The 13,314-nt window shown below is 51.9% G+C and overlaps 1 protein-coding gene across 4 annotated transcripts in view; it reads right to left on the reverse strand.

The window, feature by feature from the left end:
- ECE1 (endothelin converting enzyme 1) overlaps window positions 1-13,314 on the reverse strand; it is a 115,598-nt gene that overhangs the window by 48,185 nt on the left and 54,099 nt on the right. For all 4 annotated transcript variants that reach the window (XM_059376549.1, XM_059376547.1, XM_059376548.1 and 1 more), the window contains 2 exons: window positions 4,989-5,130; window positions 1,115-1,327 (listed from right to left, as the gene is read on the reverse strand). In XM_059376549.1, the coding sequence (XP_059232532.1) occupies window positions 1,115-1,327; window positions 4,989-5,130 (355 nt within the window). The remainder of the gene's footprint in view (window positions 1-1,114; window positions 1,328-4,988; window positions 5,131-13,314) is intronic.

Raw genomic sequence — 13,314 nt, forward strand, 5'->3', positions numbered from 1 at the left:
TGTACTTTTTTTTAAATTTTTAAATATTTTTATTGATTTATTTGACACAGAGAGAGATCACAAGTAGGCAGAGAGACGAGCAGAGAGAGAGGGGGGAGGCAGGCTCCCCGCCAAGCAGTGAGCCCAGGGCCCTGAGACCATGACCTGAGCTGAAGGCAGAGGCTTTAACCCACTGAGCCACCCAAGCTTCCCTATTTTACATACTTTTGAGTATCTTGCAGGTTTTTTAAAAACCTAGTTAGATCTGCTCAGTCACTGATGGCTTTTCATGATCTCGCCTCTCCCAGCATTTGGGGTCCCGGGATGGGGCCGGCGTAGCAGGAGAGGGACAGAGGAGGTCTTGGTTGCAAAAAAGGGCTCACGCCGGGAGTCCTACATCTTGTGGTGGGTGTTATGAATTCACGTGGCAGACGACCCCAGTGGGTGGGTGTTCATTTCAACCAACAATAACCAGGGATAACCCTGCAAACAAGACACACATGGGGCTCTAATCTAAAGATAAAACCACCCACACCAACGTCGACTAGAGGTCCCAAAGTCCTAACAAGGTACAGAAGAAGAACTTCAATTAGACGGTTTATCGTGCAAGTCCAAGCAGCACGAGGACAAGGGATGCTCCTGCCTGTGGTGGACAGCCCGCCCACAGATGTTGCTAGAATTTTCATCTGCTCACAACCCTAAAACCTGCCCAAATGTGCTCAGCCTTGATTCCCTCAGCTCACAGCTTCCATAGCTCACTGCCTGTGCCAGGCACACCTCAGCGGCAGCTTGAAGCCACAGCAGCAAGGACCACAGCGACCCGTCTCGCAGGTCCCACCCTGGGTCGCACACGCCACGCCAGCCCTTTACAAATGTGCTTCACGGTTCTCAAGACTCTCAACTTTGGTAGTAGTAGTCCTTTTTAAAAAGTCATTTGTTTTTTTTTTTAAATCAATGTATACCTGGCACAGCATGTTATGTTAGCTCCGAGGTACACACACAGTGATTCGACCAGTCTAGATGCCACACGGCACTCACCGCTAGCATCTGTCACCACACAAGGCCATTACACTAGCACCGACTATGCCCCTCTGCTGCGCTTCGCATCCCGGTCTATGAGTCCCAGGCTGCTTACCAAGGAGGTGCTTGATGATGGCTTGGTTGTGCTCCCAGAGGTTGCTGAAGGTCCCCCAGCGGGAGTGGCCATCAGGCACGGGGTTGGCTTTGATCCAGCCGCCACAGGCGTAGGTGAAGAAGTCCTGGCAGGGGTCCACGGTGGGGTCCATGGAACTCAAGATGGAGCTGGTCACTGAGACACAGGCCTCACTGAGGCACACCGCGGGGGTTCCTGGCAGGGGTCAAGGACAAGAGGCCGGTAAAGGGCAGGAGAAGGCTGTGGGAATACAGTGCGGGTGGCAATGGGGTGCCATGTCCCCGCCCCAGCCCCGACCAAACAGAGCTGGCGCTGGATGGTCACTAGACTTCTACAGAGAAAGGATTTCAGTAAATTTACAATTTCCTGGCTTGTAAAAGAAGACTTCTGTTTAGCGACCTAAAATCCTTTCTGTGGCTTGAAAAGTACCCAGAACCAAGGTGTTTCTCTTAATCAATCCTTCCTTCCACAAATATTCATTCTTTTAAGTTGTTATTCCCTGATGTTCCACAAGTTCATTCACTTGCTCATTCATTCATTCAACAACATAATAACTGAGTCTCTTCCAGGTTCTTTACTGAGTGGTGATGTGTGTGTGCGTGTGTGTGAGTGCGCGCGCGCACGCGCGCACATCTGTGTGGTGAGGGATATGAAAGGCATAGTCCTTTCTTTCAGGAGCTGATAATTTAGCTGAAGATACAAACATTTAATAAGAAAAGTTAAATCACCACCAGAGGAGAAATGTTTGTCATTCTGGAAACAAAAACTGACTGTATTTAGTCCAAGACAAATGGGTGATGCAGACAATTTGGTACGAGGACTTAGGGCAAAGGACAGCCTGTGATGAACAGAAGAAACTGAAAAATAATTCCCTCGGGGCGCCTGGGTGGCTCAGTGGGTTAAAGCCTCTGCCTTCGGCTCAGGTCATGATCCCAGGGTCCTGGGATTGAGCCCCGCATTGGGCTGTCTGCTCCGCGGAGAGCTTGCTTCCTCCTCTCTCTCTCTGCCTGCCTCTCTGCCTACTTGTGATCTCTGTCTGTCAAATAAATAAATAAAATCTTTTAAAAAAATAAAAAAATAAAAAATAAAAAGCCTAGTCACTACTATGAGAGAACTTCGTATTTGGGAAGGGAAAAGAATACTTATTGTTTTTATACAGCAAACTGCAGGAAGCTGGGCTTGACCAAACCGTGGCTGTTGGGAATGTCCCAGAGACAGACTGAAAGAGGGTGATGCCCCGGGAATAAGGCCTATCAGAAAAGGCACACCAGCGTGCGTGTGTGAGAGACAGGGAGACAAGGAGGGACGTGGGCGGATTGATTTTTGACGTTACCGTAAGGGGACTTGAGTTTAAAAACAAAACAGGAACCAGTTTCCCGAGAGGCCTGATGGGTCCCCACTCTGCTAAGAATAGAGCAAGGCCCCAAGGTAATGCCTAAGTGATACTGGGTTGTTTCACTGCTTAGTGGTTTATAAATCCTTTAACCAGCAATTCCTGATCCGGCATAGCTGATCAATTACTTGTTTCTAGGCCTCCCTCATCAACATCAAGGTCAGCACCTTCAAAACTCGGCCCAGGCTCCAACTCCTCAGGGAAACTTTCCCATACCCTCATTCCTCGCTGGGCCCGTCGGCTGGCTGCCCGGCTGTGTGCTTTCTAGGCGCAGACTGTGCTAGGTCATGGCTGTCTCCCGGTCTCCCTCGCCGACTGGGAACGCGAGCTGGAGGGTAAGGCCAGCACCGTACCTGCATTCCTATCTCCTTCGCCCAGCATTGTACCTGGCACCTAGCAGCTGTCCAGTACGTGTGTGTTGAACGAATGAGTGAGTGAATGAGAGGAGCTTTGTCTAGCTCTTGGTCACCATCTGCGGAGGCAGAAAATATTTCTTCCTCTGATGATGTATGTGACCAGTCAAGAAGGAGGAACGGCCCCAGATCTAGTCCACAGATACTCGTCTGGACAGTGCTGGGTCCCGAGTAAGACACTGAGTAAGACACTGAAGAATCTTTTCTGGGAGAATCTGTGTTTTACTGCCAGTGTATAAAGCGCCTGCAAGTTTCTGGAAAGAGGGTGTGTTAGGAAAGTAGACAAAGAGGTATTTAGGGGCCCAGACATGACTTTGAGACGGGTCCCTCAGTACCAGCAGAGAATGTGCTCTACCTAGCCTGATGTTTGCTCAGGTGTGGCCAATGCCGGCGGCTGCTGGCAATCGTGAGGTTACTGTCCATCTGGGGTGGCCCCTGCTGTCCCAGACCAAGGCGGCCAATGAAGATACATGGGTTGGCTCAGGGCTCATGAGATCCTGACCCAGAGTCACCCTGGCGGGGGTACGGGGGAGAGCTCCTTTCATCCTGGTCCAGGCTGGGGAATACTCTCTTGTGGCCCAGAGGGTGCTGGGATAGAGGTGGAAGCAAGGCTGCTTCCTGTGGACCCCATCCGTGGGCCTGAGCTCTAGGATCCAGCCCTCGTGGGTTCCCTTCTCGTTTCTGGGACCTCCTGGGGCAGTCTCAAGGTAACACTGGCTGCTGGAGTGCCTGACACAGGTGGATGTAAGGATGACTGTGGGGATGTCCTGCCCTCTCTCCAGGCCCTCAAACTCCTTTCCCCACCCAGTCCAGCAGGGCCACCCATGCAGGCCAGCAACTTTATAGTGGGGAAGGCACAGCAAAGCCTGTGGTAAATGTTCCCAGATCCTGGGAAGGGTCATAACCTCTCTGATGGGATACGTGACAAGGTGACCAAGTTGGTGGGACTGGACCCTGAGCAAAGGCCCCAGAGGCGGCTCCACCAGATGGACCACTTGCCAGGGGAAAGCCAGCTGTTTGGGCACAAGGGTACGAGAGATCCTGGAATTGGCCAGACCCCCTATCCTTGTTGTTTAGCTTGGCTCTGCCCTTTCCAGTTCCACAAGTGCTTATTGAACATCAACTCTGCACGAGGTACTCGACTGGATACTCTCAGCCAGACGCAGAGAGCCAGCCCCAGACCCCAGAGGGCAGGATCCGCCTGGCCCCACCATACTGCCCGACAAGACCAGACCCAGAGATGTGATGACAATGTGTACACATGAGGCCCGCGGAGGCCAGCTGGGCCTGGCAGGTCTACTCTTCTGGGGGTTCTAACACACACAGGTGCACCACAATGACAAAGGCAGGTGGGGCCAGCCAGTCTTCTTTGAGACCCAGCTGCCCCCTCCCTTGGTGCACCAGCCACATAACCTTGAGCAAGTCACCTAATTTCCCAGCCTCAGCTTTCTCAGATGTAAAATGGGGTCAAAAGTAACCACACCTCACAGGGTCACCGTGAGGAGGAAACAAGATCGTGTTTGTAAAGAAGAGGTGTGGTATTTGGTCCATGGAAAGTATTAAGTAAACGGAAGCTATTATTGCTTTCTGTTGGAGCTAAGGATGGCGGACAGTGCCAGACCGTGAGCCTCGTCAGCTCGCATCCTAACAATGATAGCACCCAGAGCTAAGACTCAAGAAGTTCTTGTAGGCACCAGGTGTGTGACAGACATGATCTCTAATCCTCAGGGCCAGCCCCAAATCGGGCCCCATTTTCCCCATTCACAGGAGAGCAGACAGAGGCTCTGGGAGATGAAGTGACTTGTCTGAGGTGACACAGACAATAAATTGCTGGGCCAGTGTTTGTTGGACTCCTGTCCCAAACCTCTGCACCACCCACGCCGTCCAGCTCCCACGTCTCAGCCCATCTCAGCACCGAGCCGTCCGGGCCATGCTCTCTCCTCGGCCCTGGAGGCCAGCCCCGGCTTGAGCAGGGAAGCCCTCTGACCCCAGGGGACAGAGCCGAGGGCAGGAGCGAGTCAAACCCACGACGAAACACAGAGGCACCTACTTGTCCGGTACTGAATGCCCAGCGCTGCCAAGCAGGCCACCAATCCTGCCGCCAGAAGCACCACCAGCACCACCAGCCGCTTCTCCACCTGGGTCCGCGCAGCCCAGCACCTCTGGCCACTCCGGGAGCTGCGGAAGTTCACCTGCAGGGAAGGAGGCAGGAGGGGTGGGGAGGATGTGAGCTCAGGGTCCCCCTTCCCCAGGAGCAAGGGGCTCCGAGGCAGGCCCGGGCCCCGGGGAGCCATCAGGGCCGCCCTCCTGCCTCAGGGGTGGTCCGGTTCCCACAGAATCAGTCCTAATCCAGGAAGGGAGCCGCCACCCTGCTCAGCAGCTCGGATTAGCTCCTAAACACCAGACTCAAGCCGCTCAACCCAGCCGGACTTGTGTTTTTTTGTGTTACCCGATACGGGTAGGGGAAAAAAAAAAAAAAAAAAAAAGAATAGCTTTTCCCCTGTTTCTCCAGTAAGGAGTTCAGAAAGAACAGGATGTTTGGACTTGCAGGCATCCAGTGAGCGTCCAGCTGGGCTCTTCTCGGAGCCCCCACACCAGCAGGCCAGGACGACACGCACAGCTCACACTTTCCAGGAGTGCGGACATCCTTTGCTCATGACACCCTCAGGGTCCCGGGAGGGCTGTGTTACTAGTTCTCTTTTACAGATGAGGAAACAAGTTCACAGATGCGAGGCCCCTGTCTCTCATCACACAGCTAAATGAGGAGAGCTGGGGTTTGAACCCAAGTCTGTTGACTCTGGAGCCCACCAGAGGATCAGGGACGGGTGTCTGGGAGATGTCAAGGGAGAGGCAATGGAGAGAGCGCTCCATTCAGGCAGGTCCTCAAAGGGAGGAGGAAAAATGTCCCCAGCCTAACAGTCTAGCTAAACAGGAAGGGAGGCACAATGAGGGGAAGTGGAGGGCGTGGTGGGGCCCTCGGAGCTAAGGAGGGACATACTGGGCAACCGCACTGGGAGCCCTCAGCCCAGGCCTTCACACCTGAGGCCAGCTCGGGGCTCCCTTCCATCGCAAGAGGTGCTTCCTGCAAAAGCCTGGGCCCCAGCATAGGTGGGGTCCCCTGAAGGTGAGGCTTGGCCCAGTGACACTGCAGTCATGTGCCACCATGTTGGAAATACTCAGAGGAAGACGGACTCCCTTGCTTTCAGCTGCTCCCAGTCCAGTAGGAAGGCGGATAAAGAAGCAGACTGGGGTGGAGGGTGGGGTGGGGGTCCAGTCGAGGAAGGCTTCCTGGAGATGGGGATACCTGGGCTGGGTCTTGAGGAATATGTAGGAGCTGGCCAGGTGAATGGGGAAGGAAAGGGGAGAGGAAGCAAGGCCTAGAACCTAAGGGGCCCTATAAGCCCCTTTAAAGAATGTGGACTCCATCTGGAGGGCAGAATGACAGAGAGCAGATGTGCCCCTTTGGAAAGACCAAGGTGGAGGGGGGTGTGTGCATGCGGTGGGTGGGGGGGACCCACAGCTGCCAGGGGGCGGGGAGTGGGGAGCTTTCAGGGGAGATGAAGAAATACAGACTCTGACCTGTGAGTGCTCCCCCAAAAGCTGAGGGGGTGCCTGTTCCTGGGAGCCAGGTCCCAGCCCTCAAGGCACCTCACGCAGACGTGTGGGATCTGAGGCCGGTCCCCTGAGGGATGGGCACCATGCAGCCTCATGGTCATCACGGCGTAATTTCTGGGCAGGAAATGACTGGAAATTGCCGTACCAGAGAAAGGGGAACATGAGAACTTTTTTGGAAAAAAGAGAATTGTGTTCTAAAACCAGCAAAAGGAACTCGGGGCCTAGTCATATTTCCGAGGAGGGCCGGGTGGCTCCAAGACCCAGATAGGAGGAAGGCTGCCGCTGCCCAAAACCCCTTTCTGAAGAACAGTTTTAAAAATGTGAGAAACAGGAAAAAAAAAAAAAAAAAAAGGCGAGTCACAAAGCTTCTGACCACGGTACTACCGTGAAGTTAACACTGGGCCGGGAAGGCCAGGGAGGTGCTAACATGTTCCCAGCAGTGGCAGATTTATAAAGTGCCTCTTCCTCGGCATCCATTTTCTCACACAGCTCCTCTTGGGAACCGCTATTCAGAGGAGTCCCAGAGGATATGAAGCAAGCACTGACATTTCCCTCTTCCTGCCAGCTTGCCCCTGGCCTGCCTCCCGCGCTGCCTCCTCCTGAGGGCCCTCAGGCCCCCGTATCATGGCCCAGTGCAGGAGGAGAGGGGGCAACAGGCAAAGAGGCAGGGGGCACCCCTCTGCCTGGTGCTGGCTCTCGGAAGCCAGGGAGCATAACCGTCAGGCCTGGGGAAGCAGGCACACCTCACCAGCCAGGTCTGTGGAGGGAGCGCCCCCCAACTCCCAGGGGGGCGGGGAGTCAGGTAAAAGAGAGGGAAAGAGGAAGGTAAGGGAGAAGATGAGAGAAACAGAGGAAAGGAAAAAGGAGTCAGGAAGGTAGCTAACACTCGAGTGCCTTCTAGGGGCCTGGCCATCGCATTAGTTCCATTTTGTTGCTGGGTGATGCTATTCTAATATAGAATATTATAGAATATTATAGATGCTATCCTATCTTCACAGCGTCCTGAAGAGCAGGCACTAGTAGCAGCTCCAGAAGAAACACAGGAAGTGGGGGAGGAGGGGGAACAGTGAGAAAACTCATGTCTCTCCAGAACCCTCAGCCTCAGGCCCATGGCCACGCCACTGAGGAGAAGAGAGTCGAGCCGAGCCTCATTGTCTCGTGTCAACCAAACAGATGGTGTTCACTGGGAAACTGAATCAGAATTAAGTCCAAATTAAATTAGAAATTCAGTTCCAGGAAGAAATGGCAAACGGAATTTGAAAATAGGGTTTGTAACCTTTGTAATGTTCTTTGCTCAACTCAGTGCTGACTGGCTGAGCGCCTGCGGGTTGCTTGACAAGCCTCCTCTCTGAGGGCAGAAGGGATCCAGAGGCATCCCCCTGGGGCAGGAGAAGTCGCCCAGAGGCCTCTCTGGGGGAAGCCATCCGATTCCTGGTGCAGTGGACGGGGCCAGGCTTCGAGGCCCTTCTCTCTGAGCCCTGTGGTCGCTGCCCAGCCTCCTTCAGACCATCCAGCAAGCTGAGGTCACAGCAAGGGGAGGACACAAGTGCTTTCTCACTTTCCTTTTGGAAACAAGAGCATGTTGCTCACCAGACACTGGTCTGCAGTGGCTGGGAGCGGGAGAGGATTAGTGGCAGGCAGCCCACTCCGTCTCGGGAGAGGTAACTGGGAGCAGCCGTCAGCCAAGGAGCAGAGCGGGCACGTGGGAGATGGAGCGGAGAATTACTGTAAACGCCGCCTCAGGGGTGGGCTTAATATCCCATTTATTGTCAAGGGGGCAGAGGGAGAATGAGACCAAAGGAAAAGGATGCCCTCAAAGGAGCAAGGTGGAAACGGAGACAGAGGAAGAAAGACACAGACAGCCAAAAAAACAGAGAGAGAGAGAGAGAGAGAGAGAGAAACAGTTGAGCTGTCCAACCTAGGGGTTCCCAAAGCTTACACAGCCAAGGGAACAAAGCCCTAATGAGGGATAAATATTCGGTTACAGAAGTGAGTGCTTGGCTCACCTAGGCTTACAGCAAGAACGAGTTCTGCAGGCCAAGGACAGGACAAGGGACACGGATGCCTGGGGCCCAGGAGGCAAGCCAGTGGGAGAAGGGGTGGGAAGTGGGGCAGAGCCTGGTGTTCGGAGGAAGCAGGGGGTCCGAAAGGGAGGCAGAGGTCCTTGCTGAGCCCCCACCAGGTCCCCCAGTGACCTGGACTGCATAGAGAGGTGAATGGGAATCAGTCTGGCCAAGGGTTTGGCAGGGAGCCCACCCCCTGCAGCCCAAGAGCCTGGCTACCCAACGAGGGCTGGCAGGGTGACCAGGCTGCCTCCTTCAAGTTCAGCCTCTCCGAGCAGACAGACCCTGACAGCTCAGCTACCATGAAGGGGTTTGGTTGGAGGAGTTTCTTCCAGCAAAATTTTTATACAGTGGACTTCCAGCTGAGGCCACTGGGGCCCGCCCAGAGCAAAACGGTATCTTCTTATCGTCCCTGCCTCTTGCCTGAAGCCTACCTGTCCCCCAGGCCTGCATGCTGGACTCTCTTCCAATGACCCATAATAGCTCACACTAGTGCCTGCTGTGGGGGAGGGGACTCTTGCCATCGACACAGGAACCACAGTATTTAGAAGCACTTTCCACCTCTTTGTTTCCCGGAAGGAACACCCAGCTAGCTGCCCATGGCATGGGAAAAGGGAGGTTGAAGGTCAGCTTTGATTTATCAAGACCCTGTGCGTGTGTAGCTGGGCCATGTCTGGGCTTCAGTCTCCTATCTTTATAATGAGGAAGCTAGACGCGGTCCCAGGTCTGACCATCTCAAACAAGTGGACTCCTGGTGAGTACAGAGGTCTTCTTTTTTTTTTTTTTTAAGATTTTATTTATTTGACAGAGAGAGAGATCATGAGTAGGCAGAGAGGCAGGCAGAGAGAGAGGAGGAAGCAGGCTTCCCGCTGAGCAGAGAGCCCGATGTGGGGCTCGATCCCAGGACCCTGGGATCATGACCTGAGCCAAAGGCAGAGGCTTAACCCAATGAGCCACCCAGGCGCCCCAGCACAGAGGTCTTCTTAAAGTACAAAGTGGGCTTGTCCCTGAAATCCCCCTCGAAGGACAGCCCTGTGTGTGGCATGTTTGGAGGTGTGGGGGGGGAAGATGAGAAAAGTCATCAAGAATGAAATATCTCAGCTTTCCCTTCTCTTGAAGAAACTGATTTTTAGAAGCAACAAGATGAGTTTCAAAGGCTTGGGTAGCAGTGTCAGGGCCGCCTGCTCCCCAGCTTAGACTGTGGGATCACTTTAGCTGACCCCCCTTGAGCCACCAAAATGGTGGGTGCTGGGGCATGGGGCTGGGGGGGTAGGCAGCCTCCTTTGAGCAGAGAGGCTCCTGAGAGCAAAGTGGTTACATTTAGGGCATCTCCGTGACCTCCCGCCTAGTGAGTCATGGTAACAATGCAACCAAATCCACCGTCTGTGCACTATGCACAATGCTTTTGTGCATAATGCTTTCACTTACACGGCCTCATTTCAATCTTTGCAAACAATGTCGACTAATAATATTAACCCTGGGATGCCCAGGTGGCTCAGTCAGTTAAGAATCTGCCTTCGGCGGGAGCCTGGGTGGCTCAGTGGTTTAAGCCGCTGCCTTCGGCTCAGGTCATGATCTCAGGGTCCTGGGATCGGGTCCCGCATCGGGCTCTCTGCTCAGCAGGGAGCCTGCTTCCCTCTCTCTCTCTCTACCTGCCCCACATCTACTTGTGATTTCTTTCTGTCAAATAAATAAAATAAAATCTTTAAAAAAAAAAAAGAATCTGCCTTCGGCTCAGGTTATGATCCCAGGGTCCTGGGATGGAGTCCCGCATCAAGCTCCCTGCTCAGCAGGGAGTCTGCTTTTCCCTCTGCCTACTGCTCCCCCTGCTTGTGCCCTCTCGTTCCTTCTCAATCACAAATACATACATAAATAAAATCTTTAAAAAATAGATTAAAAAAATAAAAAAATAATATTAACCCCATTTGACAGAAAAGAACCTATTTCATGAGCTGCTTTCAGGTCTCACAGACCATCAGAGGCAAAGCTGAGGCCTTGGAGCCATCTGGCTTTAAATTCGGCCCTTAGTCTGCAGTGAGTAATTTTAGTGAATCACAATTACCTTGGGCCTAAACATGAGATAAAGGGGGAAAAAAAAGCCTTTCAGCTGTGGTACCCATAGAATGTGCTAAATCTAGCACTTGGTCAGCATTCTCAGTAACAAAGCTGTCAAGTTTGCTGGAGAGATGCAGGGTTTTACTTACTGGTATTGGTATGGGTAACTTTGGATTTCCAGAATCAGTGGGCTTCAAAATTGTGAAAAGTCAAGTAGCTTATTTTTATAGCTGCCCATCTAAGAGGGAAATTTGAGAGGAGGGGATGGGGCCATTTAAAAAATCTTAACTTCGGGGCACCTGGGGGGCTCAGTCGTTAAGCACCTACCTTCGGCTCAGTCATGATCCCAGGGTCCTGGGATCGAACCCTGCATTGGGCTCCCTGTTTGGCGGGAAGCCTGCTTCTCCCTCTCCCTCTGCCCCTGCTTGTGTTCCCTCTCTCTCTGGTTTCTCATTGTCAAAATAAATAAATAAAATCTTTTTAAAAATAAGAAAAAATCTTCAATTTCAAGGAGCAATTGCAATTCTAGCATCAGCTCACAGGAAATTATCCAAAGGGCTGAGGAATGGTCACCTACAATGTTAGTTATTGGGCCGACTATCCAACCTTCAGATGGGGTATAGGTAGTTTTATATACTGGTACTGTGAGGCATTATATTTTATGTACTGTGACCTTTATGCCCAATATGGGCTCAAACTCACAACTCCAAGATCGGGAGTCACATGCTCTACTGACTGAGCCAGCCAGGCGCCCCTTGGCGTTATAATTTTTAATGACAACATGTTTTGGGAGTTGTTAAACAACAGAAAAAATGCTCATGGAGTGGCATTAAGTGAAACAAGCACAGCACAACATCGTGTACTTAGAGTGAGCTCAATTATGTTTATAAATATAAGTGTGCAAATGTGGAAAACCAGAAGGGGTTATCTCCAAGTGCTGGGATTATGGTTTCCTTTTAAATATATATTTTTTACACTTTTTGTTTTTTCATAAATAAGCACGTAAAGTCTTTATACAGGGAGAAAAAAACACTCCAGTGATTAAAAACAAAATTAGTGGGCGCCTGGGTGGCTCAGTGGGTTAAGCCGCTGCCTTCGGCTCAGATCATTGTCTCAGAGTCCTGGGATAGAGTCCCGCATCGGGCTCTCTGCTCATCAGGGTGCCTGCTTCCTCCTCTCTCTCTCGCTCTCTCTGCCTGCCTCTCTGCCTACTTGTGACCTCTCTCTGTCAAATAAATAAATAAAATCTTTAAAAAAAAAAATTAGTAGAAAGCTTGGCTTCGTAAATTGAGCTGAACAAGTTCTCCATTAAAGCAGTAGCTCATTCACACTTGCTTTGGGGAAGTCATGGGGGCTCAAGTGAAGCTGGACTAGGTACCCACGGAAAGGTCCCAAGTCCTTGGGGCAATCATTTTGGCTTTGCCTGTATAGAAAGTAGACAATGTACCCAGTTTGGCAGATTGGTGTAGGGACAGCAACACTGCACTTCAAAACATAGCTCTATGACCACAGGAATGTCCCCAACCTGTCTGAGCCTCTGCTTCATCATCTGTAACATAGCCACGGGGCCCTGACCTCACAGATCATAAAAACAACAATAATCCTAGGAGGCCCTGTGAGAGGCATCGCCAACTTTCCCTAACCCCCATTTTACAGATGAGGGAATTGTGCTTTCAGGGGTTAAGCAGCTCACCCATGACCATGAGCGGAATCAGAATTCATCCCAGGGAACCCAGCTTGAGAGACTGGGCTGCTTCCACTCTCCCTGGCAGCCCCAGGATGGATGAACACCCTTTGTGGCCTGAAAAAGGCATGTGGGCTACTGTTGTTATGTTATGGTGATGACAACATGGCCTATTATTTTGTTGTGAATTCTGAAATGCTTTTGTGCTGATATATTTAGAACCTTCTGTGCAAGATGACACTGAAAAGATTGCTGATTAGATTCTGTTTTGATTTGTGAAGGGAAAAGTGCCTGCCACAGAAATCTAATTTCCTGCTGGATTTAGCCTCTCAAGAAGGGTCCCAGGGAAGAGGTTCCAGACACATTGTGTTGATCTCTCTCTCTCTCCCAGATTTCTAGTTCTGGGACCTAAGACAAGTTGTATACCCACTCAGACCCTCAGTTTCCTCATCTGTAAGTGGGAACAGTAATCCTTATAGCTCATGGGGTGATCCTGAAAAGTTAAGTGGGATGATTTGGGTAAGAGTGCCATGTCCCAGGGGGCAGACCACTTGGGAGTCATGAGTTTGGATCTTCCTGAGCCTACTTTCCCAGCCTGGAGGAAGGACACCAACAGTGTTGTTTTTCTTTACTGGTATTATTATTCCAGCTTCTGAAATAATAGCCCCGTGTCCCTGGAAACCTTTCAGTCCTGGGCAACCCTGAGTAGGGTTGGACCTGACAGCCCACGGCTGCACGCACCCTAAGCTTGCCCTCTGGATGAGTTGTGATTTGGGGTCAGCTCACTGGGGGGCCCAAACACATTCCCCAATGCCTCCCTTGGTCAACCTGGCATAAGTTCTCCTGGACTGAGATGCCCCGTTGCTCTCTCTGGGCTGGTTTCTCAGGAGCCACATCAAGGGCCCCCCCTGAGTGTCCCTGACACTTCCAACTTGCTCCCACCCACCTGTCTGGGTCCA

Source organism: Mustela nigripes, chromosome 14 (assembly GCF_022355385.1).
Source record: "Mustela nigripes isolate SB6536 chromosome 14, MUSNIG.SB6536, whole genome shotgun sequence".
Taxonomy (NCBI): Eukaryota; Metazoa; Chordata; class Mammalia; order Carnivora; family Mustelidae; genus Mustela; species Mustela nigripes.